The sequence below is a fragment of the Stigmatopora nigra genome, chromosome 12, assembly GCF_051989575.1.
Source record: "Stigmatopora nigra isolate UIUO_SnigA chromosome 12, RoL_Snig_1.1, whole genome shotgun sequence".
NCBI lineage: Eukaryota > Metazoa > Chordata > Actinopteri > Syngnathiformes > Syngnathidae > Stigmatopora > Stigmatopora nigra.
The window spans coordinates 10,075,712-10,098,238 of record NC_135519.1 but is presented as its reverse complement, the minus strand read 5'-3'; the positions used below and the strand labels follow the sequence as shown (position 1 = coordinate 10,098,238).

The window sequence follows — 22,527 nt, the reverse complement described above, 5'->3', positions numbered from 1 at the left end:
TATTGACTGTAAGTCAATTAATTTTGTGCACCACTTGATAGACTACAGTAAAAATTACTTGTAGTAGTCTGATGTACTCCCAAAGACAGTAGGTTCCATGCGGAAAAGGTTAGGCTTCTACTCTCAACTACACTGAAAAACCGGAATATGAACTGCATATTTTAGCAATAGTTATAGGAGAATAACCACCTTGATTAACATCTCATGAAAGTGTTAGTGTACAGGATTACATGAATAACTGAGCCAACAAATTTAGTTGGATGTACTAGTGTACCCTTGAATTTCACCTTAATTTTCATGGCCAAGTATGTATTCTTGGTGGATAAAGTCATTCAATCATCACCTCCATCCCAGTCTCCATTCTCCAATTCAAAATCTCCATCACCCTGTGACACACCCGTTAATCACTGAGGCCAATGGCTCGGAGTTGATTTGCCCAAATGGAGTGGTTGTGCTGCCATTCAAACTACCTTACACCTCCCAGCATCCATCACTGCTTTTACCCGTTCGTTTAGCCAGTATGCATATCCATCAGCTCAACCAAGCATCGAGGCCAGCTCAGCGAGCCAGACCTCTCTCACAAACACACACACGGGCAAGCAAACATCAAGAGACAAGAAAGAGGACAAGTCAGGCAAACAAACATCACACACCCCAGTGGTTCATCTAATGTTTCATGACTCGGCTGCAGGTGAAAACATACAAAGAGCACCTACTCACAGCATCTTGCTGAAAAGACAGATGTAACGGTAGCCAAGGGCAGGTCAAAGAGACAATTGGTGATGGAGAGGTATATTTAAAAAGAGACCGAGATAGTTACAGTGTGTATAGGAGGTTCCTTATTAAAATGTCAGGGTTTTTCAGGCGTCTACCCCAGTGTCTTTGAGTTGTTTTTTGTTTTGGGGAAAATATGGTTACTCCACCTCTTTTGACAGCTGGCAGTGGCCCAAATTTTTCAGTGCAAGTTTTGCAATTTAATCATCCTTATGTGATATGGGCCATCTTAGGAAAACTCTCACATCAATCATCCAATCATTATACCCTTAATGTACAACAATAAATAAATGTCATAAATGCAATGTGTAGTGTATGTTCTCTGAAAGATGAGGGAGGGGGGGGGGGGGGTGACTTCTGCAATTATTTTAAAAAGATGCATGGTTTATGTTTACTTTGATTTCCGTTCAGTAAATACATGAAATCCATGTAAAAAAAACTATAAAAGGGTTAAATGAAAACAGTCTGATTAATGTCCACGGTATGTTTTGTAATTATACCATATATCAATTTTAGTTGATCGATGAACTGCAATTAATTTTAAGCACAAGCGATTGTGCAAGAGATCAATTGGGTGCTTGAAAGGGAGTGTCAAGTGTTCTTACACTTGAAAATACTAAATTTACACAATGCACTATACAAAAAATTGTTTTTTGTCACGGTGTGACAAGAAATCATACTAAACCTTTCGTATCAATCATGATTTGAAATATACGATGTCATATGATTTTGAGTACAAAGGACAGACCAAGACGATTAACAGATGTGAAGACAGATGTAAAGACAGATGAAGATTAAAGGGCCGAAACAGACATGGCAATTGAGCAACAGACATAACTAATTCAATAAAGAAATATCAAGTGTAAAAAAGTAGGGTTATAGGCATAACGGAAGCAAATTAGAAAAACAAAAAGTAAATAAAGCCAAACATAAAAATCTGCAAGGCCAGTCAGCATTATCCTCTGGGGGCTGGTGTGTGTGCTGTGAGCCGCACAGATCACCAGCGACTGGGTGGGGGGACAGGCTAACATCAAGGTTAGCCAAGTGTGCTAATGTGGGTGACAAGCTTCTCGCCCAGTGCATGCACTCTGGCTAATGGGGAACGCTTTAGCACTGCCTACGCGCAAGCCGGTACACACAGACGGACGCACCAACTGTCGTGCCCAACAAATGCTTTTTGCTTGAATTCACATGCAAATGCACACGTGTGTGTGTGTGTATGGGGGGGTGGTCTACTGCTCAGGCACTTCGGTGGGCATGATCTGCCATGAGCATCAAGGCGGATTTCAATAATTCCAGAAAAATACACACAGTCCTGTAATTTTCCCCCTCTCATTTCTCACTGATGCAGGGGTGCGTGCACATATGCATGCCTATATGTATCTGGGGATGTCGACAGCCAGCCCAAGGGGAGGACAGGAGAAAGGAAAAGCACGGGGAAAAATGTGGCTGTCATAGAGTGCAAAAACAAAAAACAAAAAAACTAACACTTATGGTAATTGGCTCCTCGACAGACTAAAGGAAATCCACCGTAGTATTGTGAAAATGGACATCTAATATGCTTTGAGAAAGGTAGACAAACTAGTAGCTCAAACACAGGAACACACACAATTATCAACATTTTTCCAAATTGTTTGATAGCGCCTGTAAAAATATCTGGTCTTTACATTATCTATCAATTAAACTACGAGTAGTGTTTTTTTTTTTTTTTTTTTTAAGATTCATCAAACAATTTCACCTCAGCAAATCAATCCATGGTGAAAGAGCGCAATATGGTTACTTTGAGTTACCCCTCTCCCATTTTCTCTCTTTTATATATCTTAAAAGTACCTTAAAATTGCCCAAATAAATTACTTTCATATGTATTTATACACATAAACATCAATTTGTTTTCTTGGCTGACGACTATTTTTATCAATTTTTCCATTCACATATTGTAAAAAAACAAAAAATCTAAACCTCTAAAAATTATTTAAAGGTTTGTTGTGTGCATCCAAATGCGAGCCAAAACCTTTACTAGTATCAAATTGGGGGAACATTTGTCGTTTTAGTTGAGAACCCTTGTTCTTCCTGACATAATGAATGGTACCCTTACATCATGTTGACAACTGCTTACCTTCTACTCGGCCCTCCTTGGCGAGGATCTTGACAAGTCCAATATATTTATTGGAATCCAACCCCACTGATGAGTCTTGACGATTCCTGTAAAAACAACAAAGAGACATAGTGGATTAATATAGTCCTATTTATTTGACTAACAGTGAAGCAACTCATGTGATTGTAGTCAGATGCTGAGAGAAGGTGATGTCTAAAAGAAACATGAGTGTCTCTTGTGTTCGACGCAGCCAAAAGAACGAACAGGCTCTTGCATTAACGCCTCTCCTAATACAAGTCAAGTTAAAATTTAATGGCGTCCTACAGGTTGCAACGCATGTAAAGCAATCTGCGTGAATGCGAGTGCATCCTGTTCCACTCACATCTCGCTCTTCAGGTTGAGCGCCTCCTCTACATTGTTGTGGCGGCAACAGAGGTTGATGAGGACAGCGTAGGCCCCAGCGGTCATCTCGTCCTGGTGTTGCTGCTTCAGCTCAAGGGCGCGCTCCAGGTTCTGCAAATAGTTGAAAACTCTTGAGACTAGGCCGACCAATGAAAATACAGCAGAAACTCAAAATCCTAGCATGCTTATGTAGGAAAAAGGGAAAAGGTTATTCAAAAGATAATTAATAGCCCTTTAAAAGGCAAAGTGATGTATACAATTACCTGCTTGCTTCTTTAAGTATGCTAGAATTTATTCAAATAATAATAGAAAAATAGAGTACCTCCTCATTTGCAAGGGCTTGGATGATTTGCTTCAACGTTGATGACAGAGGTTTGTTTTCTGCTTTTAGCTCTGCCAACTTAGCTTCCAGAAATGTCACTTTACCCTCGAGTCCCTAAATGGTGAGCAAAAGAGTAAAGATTAACTCAAAGTAGAGGATACTAAAAAGCAAAATGGTATTTTCCTCACTTACAGCTGGACGGGGGGTTGTTGAAAAAGGTCCGTTTGAATTCGGCTCGTTTGGGTCCACCAATGCAATGACATCCTGAAACAAAGAGAAGTTAAATAAGTAGAGCCAACGGTGAAGTTACCATGACGTGTTTTGGAGTTCTGTCACATGTGTACATTTACTTATTGACAGTGTGTAATGCATGAAAGAGTCTAAAAAACTTTGCATCTCTCAAAATGTTGAAGTTAAGACGTGGGAACTGCTGTAAATTTAAACAAACACACACAGATTATTTTCTTTGAAGTTTTTCACATGTTTGCACCTTGATAAGCTCCGGAACGTGGCAAGACTCCAGCAGGTTTCTTATGCCTCTGTAGATATTTGCAGAGATGAATATATTCTGTAAAATACAAATGATACAATTGATCACGAACCTGTTAATTTTCCATGCTTATTAGAGTATCAAAGAACTGAAAATAATGAAGCCATATGAATGAAACAGATAAGTTCATCATAGTGTTAATTTATATAGGCGAAGATTGACAATTAGAGGCTGTCACGGAGCCTGCATTTGAATTAATACATAAACGAGGATGGATATTAAAAGTTGAATTTAAGTGCTCTTGGGATGGCCGACAAGAAAGACCATTCAAAAAGAAAAACGAAGCAGTAAAATCGATTGGGAAATTCAAACCTAATCCTAACCCTGCACTTTAATGACTGGGAGAAACTCCACAGAAGCTTTCAAATCTACAAATCTTGCTGTTTTTTTCTTCTCAGCTCCCATCCATATATCTGGATTAATATAGGATTAAAATCAGATATGTATACCTGGGCCTTCAGCCTGTTGAAGTAATTGCGTAGTTTGTCTTCCTGCGATTGAACATCGCTCTCAGCCATGCTGTCGATCAGATTGTAAAGGAAGTAGGAGACCGTATCTAGATGTGAAAACACACACACAGTCACAAAGGTGTACTGGGAATCGATTTCATTTGCCACCACGTCAGTCAGTGCATCTATTTGTGTGTTTATGTGATGTTTCTGTTTGTTTCCGTCCTACTGACAGAGGCTGCTTTGGGGCCGAAGTGTAAGTGAGTGTGCAACGGCTGGCGGTGACAACTGTGCCTTACATCAAGACACACACAAACAGAGTGGGGCTCGCAGATGTTGTCTAACGGGATGTGACACGGATAACAATCTCCATCGCTAGCACCAGCAGACACACCAGTTTCAGCACTGGGACATACAAACACACATACACACACGCTGACACAGAGCGACACTAACACCTCAAAAGGCACGTCGTACCGCAGACATTTTACGCTCTTTACACGCTGCACACACATACTTTTACCACTCAGCGCTGTGTCAGCAGTCAGGCTCCATTTTTGCAAATGGAGAAATAGGACTTTTTTGTGTACTCTGTAGCTAAAGTGCATACATGCATTTACACACATGAACATAAACGTACAAGGTTTCATGGCGAGCAGAGGCACAGTCAACATTCTAGTGCCATAGAGACTGGAAACTTGCAGATTTAGGTTATTCATGTCTTTCAAATTAAAGTAAAAAGAGGCTGACGCTTTAACCTTGAATGCAGAATGACAAAAACTTACCCGCAAGCTTGGTGTTGGCTTTTGAGAAGCGTTGGTCCTCATACAAAAGCTGAGTTATCTGCCATAAGACATAAAAAGCTGTTAGATCTCGCTAATATATATAGGTTGGGTTGATATGCACTGTAACAAATCAATTGTTATATATTTATTTTTATCAACTTGGGAAACTGATTTTTAGTCATACATCATTTATTTTCTATCAGTCTTGTTTAGTGCAGAATGGTCGAACTTTATGGCATATAATTCTGGAACAGTTTTGCTGAATAGGGGGAGAGTTTATTATACACTACTCTAATCTACACCATTCATTCAATGTGGAAGAGACCTGACAAGCAGGAAATGGAGAGAGAACAAAAAGAGAAAGGACAGAACCATTGAACCAGACAGTGCTCAACTATTAATAACCATTTGTTCCATTCATACCTTTTGTTTTCCAGCTGGCATTTAATCATTTGCATGTTCGCTGTGATGTGAATAATTCAAGAAAAAGCAGCAGATGGCCATTGTCATGTCAAATATTCTCACTAAATATATCTAGTTAAAGCAGGCAGCATCCGGTAAAATAATAGCTGGCTATTGTAATATTTTCTTGCAATGCTTCATTGAGGTTTAAATTTGGAACTTTCTCTTTTTCTTAATTTCCTCACAGCAGGATAGCTTGTGAGTATTTAATCACACCAGAAAAAAAATTAGGACATTTGGCACTTACCTTCACCATACTCTCCACGTCATCAGACCTACAGTAGGGGGCAGTGGAGGACAAGGCATTAGATACAATTCCACACATGCATGACAGACCACATAGTTTAATTTATCAACCCACAAAACAGTAAATGAAGTGACATGAATACTATTGGGAAAAAAAGATCCATTCAAATCAGTGATGTTACAACCATCCTCACAAAATTCCAAATATCTGACCTTGGTAAACTACGTTAATTGAATGAAATTCTCAAACATTTTTGGTGAAACGGCCCAACTTTTTAAAAAGCAATGAGTTAATTGACTACTTTTGCTGACTGCACAGCACTGTCAAATCACCCAACAATGAAGGCATGTTGCTATAGCAACAAAAGTGACAAGTATGACATAAAACACGACACGTGACTGGGAGACAAGACTTGACGCCCTTTAGCACACAGGGAAAGAGAGATGAGACGGTAGTACAAAACCACAGAAAATCACAAAAGACACAAAATCACACACAAGCTAAATGACGACAACACGTGACATCTCTGGTACTGTCAGCAAATCGGAGAGAGGAAAAGAAGAGGTCTTTAATGATTAAATTATCCCTTGACCTTGTCTTTGACAGGTCCCGCACCACAATGGTACGCACACATAAAAACACACAGACACTTCCCATATGACGAGCCCAATTATGACCCTGTCAAGGAGGTTCATAGAGTGCACGGGTGAGTATGCACGCAAGTAGGTGAGGTAAAAAAAAAAAATCTAATTTCAAAATGACTGCCAAAGATTAAAAAAATATGCAGAATGTAAAGCTTTATACACATGAACAGTCAAGTTACCACTGTATACTCCACGTTAACAGTTATTTTTACCCATCATGTCATCTTGTTTTTGGTTTAAAAAATGTTCTCATTTGTAAAGAAAATAATTTTACAAATTGCCCAGAGATGAGCTTTAAATTAATGAGAAATGCAGTTTCACGTTATGTATGTTAAACTACATCACCATAAAAAATGTAGTCCAGAAAACTATGTAAGAAAATGTGCAACAAGGCTTTATATGGAAAAGTACCTCACATTGCAAGGTATTTAAAGTAACTTTCCCAGCAACTTTTAGATTTTACATGTTGAAAATCAGCTGAACTTCTTTACATTTTATCTTTTTTTTTGCCTTGGTCTCAGTAGACAAGTCTGCACTTAGCTAACTTTGCTCCAGGTTTGCACACAAAAGTATGGGGGTAGGGAGCAGGAACACTATTTGTGTGCATCTATGTAGTGTTAAAACACTAAATATTCATTAAAAACTCAGTTTCAACTGAAGCCTGCAGGTCCGACGGGGGTCCTGAGGCTAACACTTGGAGTCTTTGCATGCATGCTAGAAAGAAACCAAGGGAGACCACTAGACTGGTTCAGGCTATTTGGGAGGAGGGGGATGTTTAGGAGTTAAGGGCAGCGGTGGGCATCTGCTTATTTGCATATCTCCCACGGTGCTTTGGGGTGAAGGCCAGTGGCTGAAGCCTCCATATGCATGAGGCAGCCGTGTGTGTTTGCTGCATTTCTCCCTGCAGCTGCGCACACACAAATACTGTACACGCATAAACACACACACGCAAAGTCTTTGAGTTGGTGTGATAGGCAACACATGTTGTATGCAAAACATACTGCTGCGACCTCCAGAGTGCTATGGGGCTCCCTAAAACACTAGACCGGTGTTGTGAAGCTAAATATGGAGATGTAGTAACATGCATAGTGTAGACAAATGCACAAAACACACACACACACGTACACGAGGTTAATTGACTCACTTTCTGAAGCCTTGGATGAGGCTGGCGCGGAAAACGCCCAGGTCCATTGGGGGGATGGAGGGGTCTGACACTGGAAAAGAGGGGGAATGAATAAATGTTTATGCCTTATTTAATGGGCACTGTTGATTCGTTTTACAATACACATTTAACTCTTCTTTTCTTTGTTGTCCATTTGTATAGATTAGCCTCAATAATAACTGGATAGCACACAAAGTTGAAAATTATGTTCTATTGACAAAACCTCTTGCCAAATAAAATCAATCATTTTGTTTTACATGTCGTTTTTTTTTCTTACACTTGCTACCATAATTCTCCAAAATAATGTGGATTGTAATACATGTCTGGAGCTGGCGATAATTTTATAGTGGAATTTGTTTCTTGTTTTGCTTTTTCCCATTTCTACCCATGCCAGGTTTTACAGGTTGCACTCAATGATTGGACACTAGGCATTTAGAGATTAAAATGACAAGATGGGGTGATGAAATGTTGGGATCTATTTAAATTAAAATTGATAATATTCTTAAAAAACATTAAATACAAAAATGAGCAACAGACTAAAACACAGTAAAAAGACAAACACTGGAAGCGTTATCCATTATTTAACTGGGCCCGCTTTACTTTGTGCACTTCTGCCTGGCTGAGGTGCCTCCCGTCCTTCGCTCTTTACATATTCACACACACTAATCTCTTAAAAGGACTGATGAGCACCGAAAAGTGTGTGTGTGTATGTTTTTTTTTTTTCGATAGCATTGGGCCAATTAGCCCGCAGGCGTAGCAGCAATTTTCATAAAGACAGGAGCTTAAGATGCAGGGCAAGCTTGGTTGGAGTGTGTAGAAGAAGTGTGTCAGGATGTGTATCTTTGTGTGTACCTACACATTGTATAGAGTTGAGCCAAGTTGGTATTAGCAATCAAACGAATCTCCGAGGTTATGAAACCCTCAGAGTCCTGCGAGATGCCTGCTTCCTGAAAAAAAATGGAACATTAAATCTAGTTTCCTATGAAGAGGAAAATATAAGAATCTGCAAGAAAGTGAGCATAAAAACCTAAAATACATTTTCTCCTCTACCATATGCTTTAAACACACAAACTAACTTTAATACACCAACCGCATTTTCTACTTAAGTCACGCTCTTTTCCAATAGTAATTTTTTTTTTCCTCTTTGTTGCTTAATCTTTGGCTGATGTGAAATATATCGTGAGCTAATAAAAACACACTTTTTAAAGTATTCCTTAATGCCTGTTTCTAACTTAATCGCTTCTAATAAAAAAGAAACGTGAAAACTTTTCTCTGGGAGAAGAAAAAAAGCCATTTCTGACTTGTAGTTCAAATTTATAATAAAACTGGTAACTCAAACAGGGGATTACACATTATGGAAGCGAACAATAAATAGGTAATATAAAACACAGTATAATTAATCTAAAAATTGCCTACTGCCAATACGTTACTTTGACTTGTCTTTATGCATCTTATATAAAAAAAACCCACAAAAACTACAGTGCATTGTGTTCAATATCTAAACAAACATAAAAATTACCTTGAGGGCATGTCGAGCTGCTTCAACACTAGGAAAGACTGGATGGATGTAGTTGGATATAGTGTCAAGGTCCGGGTGGACATCGAGTTCCTGCATGCCCTTCAAAATCTCCACCACACCTTCAAATAAAAAAACAAAACATTAAACATCATTGTCAAAAAATATACACAAAACATAACTATGTAAAAACTTTTTTGCCAACAAAAAGTTCATGGAGGTTAACTGCTCCAGCTTTGACTACAGTGGAATAGACAAACACGCAATTGGCCTAAAGTGGACTCTTGTAACCATTGCCTTGTTCGCCAGCAGAGCCCTAAGGTCCTGCCCCAGGGTAGTGAGGCCTAAACAGCCACATGCATATGGAAGAGCCCCAGTCACAAAGAAACACACATGCAAACAAACTTGGGGGCATGTGTCTGTGTGCACATCTATCAATGTGTGTCCATTTGCATGGAGGTAGCAACAGACGCAAAACTTTGCATATATCTGCAAGCCAGGGCGAATGAGTCAAATGATTACTAAAAAAAAAGAATATACCATGTGTATACATAGTCACTTTAAGTGCGGTTTTGTGACAAAAATATTCTTCCATCTATATGATCACACAGAGCACATACCACCCTCCCATGTGGCCTTCTGCAAACTGCCTAAAAGTGCTTGAGTTGGAATACCTCAAGATGTCGTGTGTATTTATGCTCCACACTCAGGTTTCACAACACACACAAGGACACGCACACCCGTATTTGTGAGAGGTCCGTTTCTGTATCCTCCTGGGATGTATGTGCTCACCTGGCAGTCTCGCTCTTTAGCTCAATAATAGATGAGTGCTAGGCTTTTATACACCATTAAACCTGCAGCTGCCTTATGGCAGGTATGGCTACCTGAACTAGCTCAGTCCATTTATACGCCTCGGTCCATATCGCTCAATCATCTGGCCCTCTCACTATCCATCTTCTTCACTCTCAACGCCATATTTTCATGAAAAAAAAGGTAAACAAGTGATCTTTTTACTTCTCAATGGACTATCTCGCCATTCACCCACCAGCACATCCATTCTTATCCCTCACCTAATCGCTTTCCCGCCTCTTTTTTTTTTTATGAAAGAGAAGCACTTCCTGCTGAATAATCCATAATCAATTTCACCATAGGAGCAAAACAGAAAACAAGTGAATGAGTGGTAGGAGAATAAGGTAAGAGTGCCCACACAAGCCATTCCAGTCATAAGCACTTTAAAAGGAGGTAGTTGGATACTCTTAAGACCACCATAACGTTTCATAACAGAACATTTATATAGGTATTTTTCTTCATAATTTGAAATATGTATATATTATATGTTAGTTTATGCATCGCTCATAATTTTAAAGATCATTGAATTAAATAAGGCAGGTTATTATACAATTTACACTGCAATGAGTATAGATAGTTTCTTTGTGAACAATATAACTGAAAAGAACCAGGGACTTTCACTTTAAATTTCTATTAATCACCTCCTATGATTAAATGTGGTGGTATCGATCTCACTTGTTTTCTGATAATCTTGTCAAGTGAAAGGGATTTTCCTTTGTTTGGTGGAAAGAAAAATGAAAGAGAAAACAACTACTGAAGCATCAACAAGAGATCTCCAACTGAATTGGCTAGAACAAGACCAGAATACTCCGAAGAAATTAAAAAGCAGATGAAGACAGCACATAAAATTGATTCTAATATCACGTAGCATCTAGATCTTAAACAAGTGACACTCTCAGCTTTAGGCCTTGTCTGAACAACTTAAATTTTGACAAAGGGCCTGGGAGTGGAGTGGAGGGAGGGAAGTGTGGTGAAGGGGCCTCTCCAGGTTGGTTAGTGTGAAGCCTGACACAAATCCGGGAGAGAAGTATCAAAGTAGCGAGTTACGGAAGGCAGCGGTCACAAGATATCATCATCAGCTTCATGTCTGCAGGTTAACTGTCAAAAGATGAGAAGTGTGCGCAGATTCAGAAGAGCAGCAGCAGAGTGGAGCCAACTGGTAACGGTCGTCTATGTCCGCAACCTTGGACATGAGTACCTGTCACTTCACCTCTTTTGACCCCGTTAAGCCACGCCAACGCCATCTCACCATGTGCCCCATTCACCCGTTTCACTGGGTGCGGCACTAGACAGATGTACTCACTTTTGCAGATAAGCAAATGTTGGCATGTAAACAACAAGACCGAGACCAATTGCTCTGTTTTAGACAAGTTTTGGGTCAAGGCTAAAGTAGATCAATTAAAGCAGTAAAATGTTCCTATAGGTTTAAATTCTTGCTCTCCTTTTGCTGTGTGGCAACTTCATGTTCTAGCACTGAACAATATACATTTTCCATAGCTCTTATGTTTCTTTATACAATCTGTGACTTATGATCCCTAATCAACTAGGATTGACATTAAATACCAAGACATCAGGTTGTAGAGTAACTAAGTATTTGCACTTGTTACTTTACACAGATGCTTGAGCACAAGTAGGCGAAATTGCTAAGTGGAAATTAAGATGGACAGAATAAGAGGGTTCAAGGTGAGGTCGGACATGCAAGCAGGTGCATACCGGACAAAACAGAGACAGAAATCCCCCTTTTCCTCTTCAGTATCCTGAAACCCTCTCCCCCCCATGTTCTACTATGTCAGAAGTGATAAAAAGTGCACCGTGTCGCTAGTTCTGACAAGCGATGACTAGCTGGCGGCAGGTGGGCAGTGCGAGCCGGCATATGCTTCCGCTAAATCTACCAAATCCACACCTCATCAAAATGCACCCCTCCCAACTGCACAGCCCTGGATTGCTCTGCCCGCTAGTGACACCTGTGGACAAAAAGTGACACGGCGCTTAATATTTCATAGGCCGTGCACAGTGGGGCGCGTAATCCAAAGTGAATTCCCTCAGAGCGCTTGCATTTACATGAAATCAAGTCACTCCGCATCAGTCACATCACCTGCAAAGCGCCGGCCCCGCTTCCTCCCTCTGTAAGGCCACCCTCCCTTGCACATACACACACCTCCCACAGCCGGGAAGTGTGTGAGAGTGAGCAGAGGGGAAGAGGCTGAATCATTCATGAGGGTTAAGGCCAACCAGCAAGTGAGTGAAAGAGCAGTTTCTCCACTTTCTCTCCTTCCGTTTTACACAAGGCTGACTAAATGGAAGCCGACCCTGAGTTTTTCAAGATGCGGTTAAGCCAGAGTAGGCGTGTGTCTGCGTGTGCGCGTATGTGCATGTATGTGTGCATGTGACTTAGTCATGCCAAGTTAGGTGCCTAGGCATCACATCAACGATCTGTCTCGACCGCACAAGAAGAGTTGATCCTACGGAGAAGTGAGCGCTTCCTCCTCCCTGTCAATTAGCTGACAGCGGCAAAATACATCATTTATTAATCACAAAAAAAACCAAAGAGAGCGGAGAAAGACAGCGCTTGGCAAAAATAAAGCACTTAAAAGCCAAGCCGCCGCAGATGACATTCATTTGACAGCAAGACCGCTAACGAGTGGTGCATTTTGACAATGTTGACTATCTGTCACTGAGACGATTCCACCACTACTCCTGCACACAACCCCCCCTTAAGCTCATCCTTGACAAAAACACATGGAAGGCAGAAAATAAGCATCAAGTAGGAGTGGAAATATTACTTATTTTTACTCAATTTCTGACTGCGATCCAAATGCAATGAATTCTCCAGGTAATAGAGGAATTATAATCTCTAATTTTTCAATGATCATCATTACTAAAATATTAGCACCTAGACTCACATTTGAAATCAAAGGTGCCCTAGATGTCAAAACCCCAACTTTAACATTTTTTCTGTCAACCATTGTATGTATTTGCTCCCTACATTGTAAGCGATGTTTATGGCCTTCGGTTTAACCACAATACATGTATTTCTTTTAGCCGGGTTAAGCACTGGTGAAATAGAATAAGGAGACTACATTCACAGTTAACATTTCTCAAAAGCCAAGTCTTTAGTGGAATTGGAAAGTTAAGCTCTCCTCTAACAACTTTGCGATCTCTTCGCAGAACCCTCAAGAGAGTGCACGTGTTTGGTTCATCTCCTCTCGCTCAAGTGCTCTCACGCGGGGATCGGACCTCTTCGCCCTTGGTTGCCCCGGTCCGGTGAAATCCGTCCCAGTTGGCATTAATATTTGAGCTGAAATGCTCCTTTTAAAAGCTCTTCCTGCTACAAAATACCTCTCATAATCCTTTTCCTCTCCATTGCAAAAATAACACAAAATGCTCTTTCAAATGGGTTATATGGTCAGCTCGTTTGCAGGTTTGTGCCTATCTTTGACATTTTCAGGGTTTCACAGCAGCACCTACGTAACTAATGCAATCAAACAATACCTCCCTTCTAAAAGTTGAACCATAGCAGTATCTTTTAACTAGAAGTAAGACATTAAATTACGTGCCAACTCAAGAGTAGATGGGAAATACAACGGAAAAATGCCCTAATATGCCACAAGACGGTGCCAAAGATCTGGCAAACAGGAAAAATGTAGTCTTAGGTCCTGTGCATGCAGATGACTAAACAGATGCAAATTAGCAGCACTGATGCACTCCTTGCTATTTATCTTCCAATAATGTTGGCTGTGTTACAATACAGTACAAACCAGCAGCGCAAAAACATCTCACCAGAAAGCTCGGTTTTTGTCCGCAACGTGGTGTGAACCAATTCCGAAATCACATCTTTTTGCCTTGTGTAGCCACGGGCATTTTGGGATATGTTGTTTGGTTAGCATTAAAGCGCTGTGATTTGTACTACTTTATTTGAACATGTCACCCTGCCCAAACGTTTTGTCCAATGATTGCACATGCATGGGTTTTTTTTTTTGTCAAGTCTTGGGACACTTGCAAAAATTGCCATATGAAAAAGCCACAGCAAACCAAAAAGGGTCACATGTATTGAGATGCAGACCAAAGTGAATTATGGATTTTGTTAGTGTGAATATACCCCAAGATAGCTTTCAACATGGCACATATTTTGAAAAATCTAATTGGCATGTAGTGAGGGCATGTAATAATTTGATAACAGTAAAAGAAAAGAAAAAAGGCATTTCCCTTTTACCTTCATTAATTTTGACAAAAAATGTCTGGGACTTTATAATTGAGACATTAAAAGCGCTTTTAAATTTTAGAGCAAAAAATGGTCATTTGAAATAATAACAATGTCAATAATAGCAATGTCGCAAATGTACACAATTCAAAATAAAGCATGATGCAGTACTTCTGGTGCCTTATTATAAAATTACACTGAATTAAACACACTATTGTGAGTATTTTAAAGTGTTTGAGTGTTTGCAAACTCATTAAAACAATCTTGTTTAAAATGTCGAATGCATCGTTCCAACAATGTCTTCCTTTTACATTAATGTGTGTGTGTTGCAGAGAGCATGTGTGCGTGCATACACATACCTGCTGCATTGTTGTCCTTGGTGTATTGAGTCAGCAAGGGCCAGAAATAGTGGGGTCTGACGGGCAAATTCTCATCTTTCAGCATCCTCATTAGGTTCAAAGACAGATCTTCAAAAACAAAGTTTTTATTAGACATTTTTGGCATATTATTGTTGACAACATAATCTGTGTTGAGTGGCATACCGATCTTCTTAGCATCCAAGGCACACGACAGCGTAAAAATGAGCGACGATGAGTGCAAGTTGGCGTCCTGTAGCTCCTTACAGTAGTGTGTGATCTTCTCCAAAGACTAGTGAAAACAGAAAATGAATCAATACAATGTTGAAATGTAAAATGCAGATATTTCATCATTTAGAAATGTATGGTACCGTGTCCGTGTTGACGCAGTGCCTCAGGAAGAAATTTCCTAGGTTGGCCGAGTCGGCATTGAAGTCATCCGTCTGCAAGCTGGGAAAGGTTTTCAGGATGAGGAAAGCTGTGTCATCATGACCTTGAGTGATTAGGCTAAGACACAAGTTCATCGCATCTGCAAAGACAAAGAACATTGTTCCACCATTTTTCCTCAGTAACTAACAGAACTTTTGCCAGAAAAGTAGATGGAAAAAGTGGTTGTTGCATACACAGACGAACCTGGAATGTAACCCCTCTCATGCCTTAAGCGCTCAACCATTTCAGGGATGTTCTGCTTATGTCCGGCCCTGGCCAGCGTGAAGATCACCTCCATGACATCTCTGTCCATCAGGCTACAGTCAGCACTCTCCGCATCCTCCAGGGTCTGGCATGTTCCAATAGTATTTATTAGTTAAAAAAACAAAACATTTGAGTAGTGAATGGACCTTTTAATGAAGTTCAAACCTTTTTCAAGCTATCCATGTCTCCCTTCTCAGCATGAGCATTCATCAAAGCTATAAATGTTTCTGGACCAGGGTCGATTCCCGTTCCCCGCATGATAGACAGGATGTTCTTTGCACTTTCAATGTCACTACAACACAAAAATAAATTCAAATTGTAATTGAAGTTGCCAGATATGTGAAGTTGCTGTATATTCACAAATGTATTAGAGAATATAATGAGCAATGTAATCATGCAATAAGTAATTGTTGAATCAGGACCATAGTTGTTTCTGACATTTTTGATAGTCAAACTATAAACCAAGCAACATTTGAAATATGATTTCAGTTTCTGAGAAAATCAACATACTAGAAGTGTTAAATATGGGTTTAAGCAAAGTATATGCGTTTGTGATGAGGCAGAAAAAATAAAGAGAATGAGCCTACATTTGCACCCCCATCCCAAAAGAAAAATTATGTGTCCCAATCATTTTTTGTGTATTGAATCATTGTTAGCTAATTATGTTTTTTTTTTAAATAATAAATAATAAAAAGGAAAGTGTAATAACACGCCATTCTCAATAAATAAAATTTCTAAATTAGTAGTGCTTACCCTGCACGTGCGTGGCCCGTAATCAGAGCGTTGAAAACAGCTTCGGTGATGGGAAGGTCTTTGCTCTTCATAAAACCCAAAATTGTGCTAGAAATAATGCCAGTGAAAAGCCATTACTGGTGATCAAGTAAAATACTGAATTTGGAAATTGAGAAATTGTACATGTCTCTTGATTGATTAGAAAATACTTTCAAAAGCTCACCTGGCACCTTCAATGTCTCCATTTTGGCAGTACGCTGCAATAAGTCTCTGGTAGGTAACCTATAAAGAAAAACGACTGAGTTGAAACAGTGTCACATGCATTGAAATGTGTGAATTTCAATGCACTTAACAAAAAATAACCACAATTATAAGAGACTGGCAGAATGAAACAATCTAATATGTGCTTCACAGGTTATATTTTCTATTTCTCACTCTGTTTGGCAGTGTGCTGGCTGCCTCCATCTTGGCCAGGAAGTCGGTGGGTGAGAACTTGAACTCATTTTGCAGGTAGACCTTGAGTAAAGCGTTGTAGTGACTCACATCATATTGTGCACCTTTGGGGACAACAATAGAATTGAGTTTAATGCTTCCTTTTTCATTATACGAGTATAATGAGATTTAAAGCTTCATCACCAACTCCACAAATAACATTAAACAAACAGACAAACAAATAATCAATACATAGTAACAATAGACAATAGTGTTCAATAACATGACTATGAATATGTTCATTCATATGTGCTGTCCCTTATTAAAAAATAAACTCAAACAAATAATCAATAAATAATAATAATTAAAAATAATAAATAAGTAATAATAATGAGTCAACATAATAAATAAGTAACAATAATAAGTAGTCAACATAATAAGTAATAATAATAAGTAGTCAACATAATAAATAAGTAATAATTATAAGTAGTCAACATAATAAATAAGTAATAATAATAAGTAGTCAATATAATAAATAAGTAGTAGTCAACATAATAAATAAGTAGTAGTCAACATAATAACCCTTTGATGGAGGTTTGCTTTTCAGTGTCTTTTGTCTTTAAAAGTGTCTACTAAGTGGTTTACAAAGTTGCAGAGGTAGTTAGAACACATTACAATAAACTGAATTTCATTAAAAATGTACAATATGTGATTTCACTCACCGAGCTCCTGCAGTTTATCCCAAATGCGGTGGGCCAGCTCGGAGCGCTCCTCAGGAGCCATTTCTGGGAGGAGAGAGCCACAGCTACGCAATAGGAGAAGCGCCTGGTTTCCACTTGGACAACCTGTAATAACCCAGTGTTTTATTCTCATTAGTTCATATGAGAATTATGAAGTGCCTCTGAAGTCATTAACAGAAGAAGTGGAAAAAATACAACCTTCACCCTTACTTCTGCTTACTTCTGTATTTGATATTATTAAAACATGGGTATGTATATATATGTCGTACTTACCCGTCCTACAAATGTCATGGAAGATGCGCAGCAGCAGGGTCTTGGTGATTCGACCTGTCCTTCTCACTGAAGTATCCAGCTTGTCCAGGGCCCAGTCAAACTGTTGCGCCTGTTTGGATCGCACCGCAACACTGGGCTCATCATTTTTCATGTCGGCGATGGCGTAGCTGCGCACAGATCCCGTAGCATGTGGCCAAACAGAACTGGGAAAGAAAAGCAATGAATACACCAACAATTACTTTTGTTAAATGTTTACTTTCAACAACCTAAACCAATCTGATTCCCTATTATGGACATTTTGGATCAGTGATAGAAAGCACACTGGAGTGCTGAAGAGGTCTGTGTTGCTGAGGGAAATTAACAGTTTTCCCTTAATTGGAATAAAAATGACCTCTTTCATTCATGTTTCATTTTGCCTATACTCACGAGGATCCCGGGGTTGCCGGAGCATATCCCAGCTAACTATTGGGCAATTTCTGGGGTACACTTCATGACAACTAATAAATTCACCAGTAGTTACAAGTAACTTGTGCATCACCTAGTTGGCATTCATTATAGTCTATTCATAACAGTAAAAGGTTGCGATCTTCAGGACAATTGAGAAGTTTACCAGTAGGTACAGGTAAATTGTGCATCATCTAGTTGACAATCACTATTCAGCAGAATAATATCGTTGAAGTGACCCAAATAGGCTTGGATTTCTGTCAGTCTTAGTAAATGTTTAATTACTGCAAAACAATGAAGGCATATTGCGCAAGTTTTATTTAACCTGGTGATGTAAAAGGGCATTTGCATCTTTATTTTATTCAGTGGCGTGATCAACAGGGTCAAACAAGTACTTTCATCAGGATATCATTATAATAACATGACTGCAAGTCAAAGCTCAAATCACGCTTTTTTGTAACTGTCATTGAACCTCAATGACATTTGCGCATCAGGCTAACTCGCGTGGATAGCGGCGAGCGCAGCTAACCCTTACCTGGTGACATTTTGCACGATCGGGCGCTTATGTGAGCTCCAAACGCCCGTCCTACAAACACCAAGACATCCGCCATACAGCCTACTGGGTGGCGGTCCATTTCTCCTTGTCCCGGCGATTTGGAGCAAGCCCGAAGGCGAAAACCTGAGGAACCGGGCTGATCTCAAGAGCGCAGCCATGTTTCCTGTGTCGCAGGCGTGAATGGAGAGCGAGACTTCTGCACCACGTGACCAAAGTACCGCGATATTTAAGAAGTATTTTGGTGAAGTTTTTTTTCATAGTAGTGGACTGCTCAAAAGGTTTAATATGATAATGTATTGGTACACCTATGTGATTCTATTGTTATTTTTCTTAAACTGAACATGAAAGTAAAACGTCTTTGGTAATGACCTAGATATACATTGGAAAATCTGAAATAAACAGGCATATTTTATATTTTTGAAACACTTTATCCTTACAAGGGTCACGGGGGTGGTGGAGCCGATTTCAAGACTCCTCAAGACAATTATATTGAATAATAATTATAATAAAATAAGGAACAACACAATTGTAAAGCCTTGACTGACTTTATTCCACGTAAAATAGGGTTATGAATATTGGCACATTGGTTTTAATTAATTTCTTGGATTAACATACTATTTCTCCCTTTTCCCTTTTTTAATTGTTCCTCAACTAGTCTCTTGGTTTCCTCCACACTTTTCCTTTCGCCCTCTCGACGACTGTGCTCGTTCCACAGCTCCAAAGCCAACTCGCTACAGCGATGCGCCTGATCCAGTGTCCAGGCTTGAAAGAATTCACACTTTTTCAAGGCCTGAAAGTATTTTTGCCTCTTAGTGCCTTCTTCACCCTCTTTTGAGAGCGCAGTTCTAGCTCGGGAGAGAGCCAAACGGATCTGACTCAAGGCAGACACGCTATATCCTGTAGCGTTGTCCTTGTCTCTACCCATCAGAATGTGAGCAGCAGCTTCCACTGCCAAGTCTGTGGCACGTGATTCTTGTTTGCTGAGATATCCTCCTTCTAAGATGAGTGTCTCTCCACTGCAAATGGCCTCTTGAACAGAATTGAAAACCTTGCAGGAGCTCAGGGCCTCAGACAATGTGATCATCATGTCACAGAACTCAAACAGGAGCGTATCAGCGTCACCGTTGAAAAGCTGCAACGTAAAAGTATAGCAATATAGAGTGTTGATTATGCTGTAGCAGACCAAAGGAGACGGATTTGGACACAAAGAGCTAAGTTTGGGGATTTTAGCAGAAATGACAGGCACAGCAGAGATGCTCAAGTTGCCTTTTGTATTCCTGCTTTGAGTGTCTTTGACTTTTTGGTCTGGATTCTGGACCTCGTTCTCCATCACCTCTACTAGCGTTCTCTCTTCCTTGTCGTGGTCCTCCCACCACGGCTTCCACACAGGGATCAAAACATTAAGTGCGCCGCCTTTCAATAGAGCAGTGAACTTCTCCTTCTCCCGGCTGTCAAGGAGTGCCCACAGCTCCTCTTCTGACAATTTGTCAAGGTCGAGCTCGGACATGTGTTGGGCCACACTTTCTAAAGGCTCCTCATCTGCTTCCTGGCCACCGAGATCTTCTAGCATTCTCATTATGTCCTCGATCTCATCCACGTTATCTCCTTCCGACTCCTGAAGTTCAGCCAATCTGGACAGGAGCTCCATTGCCTCCACCGACTTCTCTTCAGCTATCCCCATTTCTGTTAATACACTTTTCATTCCACCATTTGTCACCCGCGCCTTTTGTCTTAGCCCGAGAAGAATGTCCTGCATTTTTTTCCTGCCCTCTAGGTCAGATTCCCCCATGTTCTTCAGCTCCCCAAGGACAGACTCTTTGTAGAACTCCTCTGAGCACAAGGAGTGATCCGGGCTGCGGTAGCAAACAACGCCGCAGTAATGCAAGTTGCACCGCGGGCAAGTGTAGCATGCTGGTTGGCAGTTGCAAAGCATACAAACTTTTGGGTTGTTCTTGTCAGATTCTGTGATGAATTCCTCTTGTACTGAAGAAGCCCCTCTCCCAGGTAGCAGTATTCCATCCCTGCACACTGACGAGGCATCATCTTTATTTTCACACTCATCCTTGGGACCGATGTTTGTCAAAAGACTCCTCACGGACGGAGGTAGTAGTGTCCTTCTAATAATTGGATTCATTGGAAATGATAAAACACAGGAGAAACAAGCGTCTGTCTTACTTCAAGCCGAAAATCTGAAATGTAAAAAAAAACAAAAAACAGGCTTACATCAGATACTCAATAACACGAACAAAAACATTAATTTAAGGTCTTAATAACGTCACTTTCAGATTTCCGATGTTAAATGATAAATATGTTTTTTTAAATAACGTATATTAATGTATTTGTTGGGAAAACGTTGATATTTCGCTCACTTATTTGCATCAGGAGCCGCACATGAGCTTGTTTTCCACGGGCACAGATATCACATACATACGGCTAGATGTCTGATGGGGCTGTGAGTCAAAAATGACGGAGATCGTCAATTATTAGCCATTTTGCAACAGAACCTTTAAAAATACTTTAGTTAATGGTTTACTTTGAAATAGCAGTGGATTTCTCAATTTCTACACATTTATTTCTCATGAACCTAAGGGATATAGCTATGATAATGCCGATTTAAAAGTATTTATTATTTTTTTTTTGCAATCCAGCCTAAAGCACTATATTTGTTACAAACCATTTGTAAATGTGTCAAAGATTCAGGGGGTTAATAGCATTTAAGGTCGGAAAACAACATTTACGTCAGGTAGCGCCTCCAAGAGAAGCCCACCGACACAAGATGACCGCTGCTTATTTAAGACACTAAATCCACTTTCAGTAATCTAGCCTTATATATGTGTTATCTATTGTCGCATGACGCAGTCTTAAAGTCGCAGTGGATCTCTAGGAAGGTATTGTGATAGGTAAAAACTGCATTTAATTTCTTGACTGAATGTTCATAGTTTTTAGTGCAACAGCAGTACAATGTCTAAAACAGGTGGGTAGTTCATTGATAGTTTATAATTTTGTTTAAAATTATGTTTTATGCTTATTACATAGTTTATGTTCCATATCCATATTATTATTACAAAAAAATAGTACACATGTCTAATTGGAGCTCCTCAATCAACAAAGACACAGGATGGCTGTACAGAACTTTTCTTTTCTAAATGAAGTTTCTTAACTTATTTCATCATACATTACAAAACAACAAATAACCAAGTACTTGTGCTTTGACAAAAAGAGAATAGATGAGCAAATGACTTAATCAGTTAGAAATCAGACTGTCTCCGGTAATTATATATTTGAGTTTATTTTATATGTCTCTCTTTTGAGTCTCTGTGTGTCCACACTCCACAGTCCCATAGGCCTGTTTATTTTGAGGTGATTGTCCCCTGCGGAGGAGTCAACCACAGTAAAGGTCACACAGGTGGGGAGTTGTCACATGGTTGGCCACCCCTCGCCGGGCAAACGGGTCCCTGTGATGCCTGACATGCCCTACGGGGGCAAGATGGAATACAACAAAGGGGTCTAAAGTTGACGTGTGCCATGCTGTCTTGCACCCCTCTTCCCCTTTCTGTGCCCCTGGCTGCTCTCCTAGCATTCCTGGGCAGACTGCAGCCTTCTTGTTCATCTTCTATCCCAACATGGCGTGTCCTGTGACATCACATCTCGCTGGGATGGACAACACGCTAAATAACTAGTAAAAATATATCATCCTGGTATACGTATATTAGAAAGTTTTTCTTCCAAGACAGTTTAATCTATGAAGTTTTGCGGAAACAAAAAATACCCATCAGTTGGAATTAGTTGGAGTTTGGAAAAAACAATAAACTTGAACATGAAGCTATCCATTTCCAGGAATAA

At 39.8% G+C, this 22,527-nt stretch overlaps 2 protein-coding genes across 3 annotated transcripts in view; both read right to left on the bottom strand.

The window, feature by feature from the left end:
- The window catches only part of lrpprc (leucine-rich pentatricopeptide repeat containing), a 42,836-nt gene extending 23,964 nt beyond the window's left edge, over window positions 1–18,872 (bottom strand). Inside the window, exons 1-22 of the mRNA XM_077730062.1 lie at window positions 18,664–18,872; window positions 17,685–17,887; window positions 17,394–17,516; window positions 16,675–16,796; window positions 16,463–16,521; window positions 16,261–16,347; window positions 15,673–15,799; window positions 15,448–15,592; window positions 15,186–15,343; window positions 15,001–15,106; window positions 14,818–14,925; window positions 9,412–9,530; window positions 8,749–8,839; window positions 7,875–7,944; window positions 6,087–6,114; window positions 5,378–5,435; window positions 4,593–4,699; window positions 4,084–4,161; window positions 3,786–3,857; window positions 3,594–3,707; window positions 3,252–3,382; window positions 2,891–2,976 (exon numbers count right to left, since the gene is read on the bottom strand). Of these exons, the coding sequence (XP_077586188.1) occupies window positions 2,891–2,976; window positions 3,252–3,382; window positions 3,594–3,707; window positions 3,786–3,857; window positions 4,084–4,161; window positions 4,593–4,699; window positions 5,378–5,435; window positions 6,087–6,114; window positions 7,875–7,944; window positions 8,749–8,839; window positions 9,412–9,530; window positions 14,818–14,925; window positions 15,001–15,106; window positions 15,186–15,343; window positions 15,448–15,592; window positions 15,673–15,799; window positions 16,261–16,347; window positions 16,463–16,521; window positions 16,675–16,796; window positions 17,394–17,516; window positions 17,685–17,887; window positions 18,664–18,842 (2,371 nt within the window). The 5' untranslated portion in view covers window positions 18,843–18,872. The remainder of the gene's footprint in view (window positions 1–2,890; window positions 2,977–3,251; window positions 3,383–3,593; window positions 3,708–3,785; window positions 3,858–4,083; window positions 4,162–4,592; window positions 4,700–5,377; window positions 5,436–6,086; window positions 6,115–7,874; window positions 7,945–8,748; window positions 8,840–9,411; window positions 9,531–14,817; window positions 14,926–15,000; window positions 15,107–15,185; window positions 15,344–15,447; window positions 15,593–15,672; window positions 15,800–16,260; window positions 16,348–16,462; window positions 16,522–16,674; window positions 16,797–17,393; window positions 17,517–17,684; window positions 17,888–18,663) is intronic.
- Window positions 18,873–19,232: 360 nt separating this feature from the next.
- znhit2 (zinc finger, HIT-type containing 2) lies at window positions 19,233–21,474 on the bottom strand. Of its 2 annotated transcripts, none has more exons than XM_077729673.1 (2): window positions 21,359–21,474; window positions 19,233–20,873 (listed from the first exon to the last, which is right to left on the bottom strand). In XM_077729673.1, exon 2 carries the CDS (start codon window positions 20,816–20,818, stop codon window positions 19,274–19,276), a length of 1,545 nt encoding a protein of 514 aa, XP_077585799.1. In that variant the 5' UTR covers window positions 20,819–20,873; window positions 21,359–21,474; the 3' UTR covers window positions 19,233–19,273. The 2 variants fall into 2 exon arrangements, with proteins under 2 accessions (XP_077585799.1, XP_077585798.1); XM_077729672.1 differs by lacking the exon at window positions 21,359–21,474 and adding an exon at window positions 21,054–21,258 and having other exon boundaries at window positions 19,234–20,873.
- Between the last annotated feature and the right edge of the window lie 1,053 nt (window positions 21,475–22,527).